Source organism: Benincasa hispida, chromosome 1 (assembly GCF_009727055.1).
Source record: "Benincasa hispida cultivar B227 chromosome 1, ASM972705v1, whole genome shotgun sequence".
Taxonomy (NCBI): Eukaryota; Viridiplantae; Streptophyta; class Magnoliopsida; order Cucurbitales; family Cucurbitaceae; genus Benincasa; species Benincasa hispida.
The window spans coordinates 54,803,099-54,806,459 of record NC_052349.1 but is presented as its reverse complement, the minus strand read 5'-3'; the positions used below and the strand labels follow the sequence as shown (position 1 = coordinate 54,806,459).

Genomic DNA, 3,361 nt, shown 5'->3' with positions numbered 1-3,361 from the left:
CCCAGTTCTCAAAGTACCGGACGGATCAGATGGTTTCGTCATTTTCAGTGATGCATCCAAGAAAGGGTTGGGATGCGTATTGATGCAGCAGGGTAGATTAGTTGCTTACGCTTCACGTCAGCTGAAGAAGCACGAACAGAATTATCCCACGCATGACTTGGAGTTAGCAGCGGTGGTTTTTGCTCTCAAGATCTGAAGACATTACTTGTATGGGGAAAAGATACAGATCTTCACCGACCACAAGAGTTTGAAGTACTTTTTCACTCAGAAGGAGCTAAACATGAGGCAAAGAAGGTGGTTGGAACTAGTAAAGGATTATGACTGTGAAATCTTGTACCACCCGGGGAAAGCAAACGTAGTGGCAGATGCTTTAAGCAGAAAGGTGGCCCATTTCGCAGCTCTCATTACCAGACAGACTCATTTACGTAGGGAACTGGAGAGGGCAGAGATTGCAGCAGTCGTGGGGAAGGTCGCGACACAGTTAGCACAGTTGTCGGTGCAACAAAGCTTAAGGCAAAAGATTATTGATGCACAGCGAGACGACCCTTGTTTGGAGAAGAGAGTTCGTAGAGTGGAGTCAGGACAGGATATCGAATTCTCTGTGTCAGCAGAAGGTGGCCTCCTTTATCAGGGGCATCTGTGTGTGCCGGTGATTAGTGACATTAAGGATGAGCTGTTGTCAAAGGCTCATAGTTCCCTATTCTCTGTCCACCCCGGCAGCACCAAGATGTACCAGGATCTGAAACGATACTATTAGTGGAATGATATGAAAAGAGAGGTTGCGGAGTTCGTCAGTAAGTGTTTGGTGTGCCAGCAGGTTGAAGCCCCGAGGTAGAGGCCAGCAGGCTTGTTACAACCATTAAATGTACCAGAATGGAAGTGGGAGCATGTGTCTATGGACTTCATCGGGGGGTTGCCTCGAACAGTTAAAGGTTTCACTGTGATATGGGTCATTGTAGACAGACTTACGAAGCTAGCACATTTCATACTTGGAAAGTCCACCTTTTCAGTGAATAAGTGGGCACAGATATACATGAAGGAAGTGGTAAGATTGCATGGGGTACCCGTGTCCATTGTATCGGACAGAGACCCTCGTTTCACGTCTAACTTCTGGAAGAGTCTCCAGGTGGCATTAGGGACCTGGTTAAACTTCAGTACAACGTTCCACCCTCAGACTGATGGGCAGACAGAGAGATTGAATCAGATACTAAAAGACATGTTCCGTGCCTGTGCCATAGAGTTTTTCGGAAGCTGGGATGCTCACTTGCACTTAATGGAGTTTGCGTACAATAACAGCTACCAGTCCACTATTGGGATGTCACCCTTTGAGGCCCTATATGGGAAGAGTTGCAGGTCCCCTGTGTGTTGGGATGAAGTAGGAGAGAGGAGATTGTTAGGACCTGAATTGGTGCAGACCACAAATGAGGCCATACAGAAGATCAGGGCTCGTATGTAGATAGCCTTGAGCAGACATAAGAGCTATGCCGATGTAAGACGTAAAGACCTGGAATTTGAGACTGGGGTGAAAGTGTTCTTAAAGGTGGCACCCATGAAGGGTATTCTGAGGTTTAGTAGGAAAGGAAAGTTGAGTCCGAGATTCATTGGACCTTTCGAGGTCCTGGAACAAGTTGGCCCTGTAGCTTACCATTTGGCCTTGCCCCCAACATTGTCTTCAGTTCATAATGTCTTCCATGTTTCGATGCTAAAAAAGTATGTGGCAGACCCGTCCCATATATTTGACTACGAGCCCTTACAGTTGAATGATAACTTGAGCTACAAGGAGAAGCCCATAAAGATTCTTGCTAGAGAAGTAAAGACATTGCCCCATCGAGAAATTGCTTTCGTGAAAGTTCTATGGCAGAACCATCAGTTCAGGGAAGCCACCTGGGAGCGAGAGGACGAGATGAAGGCCCAGTACCCGGAGCTTTTTCAAGGATGAACTTTCGAGGACGATTGTTCTTTGAGGGGGGAAGAATGTAACATCCCACACCTTTTTATTTATTTATTAATAATGTAAAACTTTTCCCATTTCAGTAATTGTCCTTAGTTGAAGGGCATGTTTGGAATTCTGAATTTAAAGTATAGAGGATTTAAGTGTTGTCGTGGAAATTATTAAAAAATTATTCAATTTTCAAATTCAATTTGAAAAATTATGGCAGGAATTAATTATTTTTGGAAAAAGGAAAGGGATTAAATAGTATAAAGTGGGTTAAGGAAAAGATTTAATTAGAGATATACTATTTTCCTTTTATTATTATTATTATTATTAGTTTTTATTTTTAAAATAAAAAGGGCACCCCATCTCCTTCACAGCCGTTTCGCCCGAACGCCGGCCCTCACAGCCGTCTCGCTCGAACGCCACCCAGATCGAACGCTGAATGTCCGCCGCCAGCCATGAATCCTAGCCACTCGCATCTCTTTCTCTCTCGGCAACCCTTGCTTAACGGTACTGTCTGCGAGCATCAGCGACCCAAACCGCGCGACCTCTCACTTCTCAGTCGCGTGTTCGTGCCTCGCCTTGCCGCTGGCCCTTCGCACTGGGGTTTCGCACGCCTCTGCTCATGCCGTGACGGTCGTCGTCGACTCTCAGCCATCTGCGGGTGCCAGATCGAAGATCGTGGGTTCGACGTCGTTGCTGATTCTTCTTGTCATCCAGCGTCACTTCTTCGTCCGGCTTCGCTTCTTTGTCCAACACCGCCCAGCTGCTATAGTCGTCGCGGTTGCTGTCACATCGCTTTTGGGTAAGATTCTTAGTTTTAGGTGTTTTCCTGGGAGTTTGGGTGTGGTTTGTTTTGGAATAATTTTGGGTTAAAATCCGTTAAGTTTCGACTTGCAAAAGTGATATTCAAAGGATTTTGAGGACGTTGCTTATCGAGGAGGAGACTGATTTTTCGTTAGGAATTGTTAAGTTTGGGTGAGTAGTTGGGCTGTTTGTCTTTTGGGTTAAGGATACCTATAAGAAAATTAAGTTGCTAATTTGGGACTAAAATCATGTTCAGATTGGCGTTTTGGTATGAGTTCTAAAATCTGCTAAGGGGAAATTTTGGAGTCGAAATCTTGCGAGTTTCGTTTGTGTAAGTTTTAGTGACCGTCTGATTTAAATTTTTTATGTTGGGTCCTGATTCCAAGGACTGAAATTTAGTATTATGTCTATATTAGGGGACTTAATTCAAGGTTTATTTTGTTGAAGAGCATTAGCTTGGATTAATATTTGAACTTGACTTCGAGGTAAGTAATCTTACTATTGGAACTTCCCACGGGCCATGCTTTAGTTGTATGCTAGCATGAGTAAGTGTGTGTTATGGTAATGTTAGCAATGTTGATTGACAGTATGACCTGAATCAAAGTATGGTTTCTGGCA

The 3,361-nt window shown here is 44.4% G+C and overlaps 2 protein-coding genes across 2 annotated transcripts; both read left to right on the top strand.

Moving 5' to 3' along the window:
- Positions 1-280: 280 nt before the first annotated feature.
- LOC120078010 lies at positions 281-757 on the top strand. Its single transcript, XM_039032183.1, has one exon. It carries the CDS (start codon positions 281-283, stop codon positions 755-757), a length of 477 nt encoding a protein of 158 aa, XP_038888111.1.
- A 792-nt stretch (positions 758-1,549) lies between these two features.
- On the top strand, positions 1,550-1,939 carry LOC120077999. Its single transcript, XM_039032165.1, has one exon. It carries the CDS (start codon positions 1,550-1,552, stop codon positions 1,937-1,939), a length of 390 nt encoding a protein of 129 aa, XP_038888093.1.
- Positions 1,940-3,361: the final 1,422 nt, after the last annotated feature.

Bases quoted from the DNA above. Each gene is read 5' to 3' on its own strand.
- LOC120078010 (XM_039032183.1), top strand. From the start codon at position 281: ATGAGGCAAAGAAGGTGGTTGGAACTAGTAAAGGATTATGACTGTGAA.
- LOC120077999 (XM_039032165.1), top strand. From the start codon at position 1,550: ATGAAGGGTATTCTGAGGTTTAGTAGGAAAGGAAAGTTGAGTCCGAGA.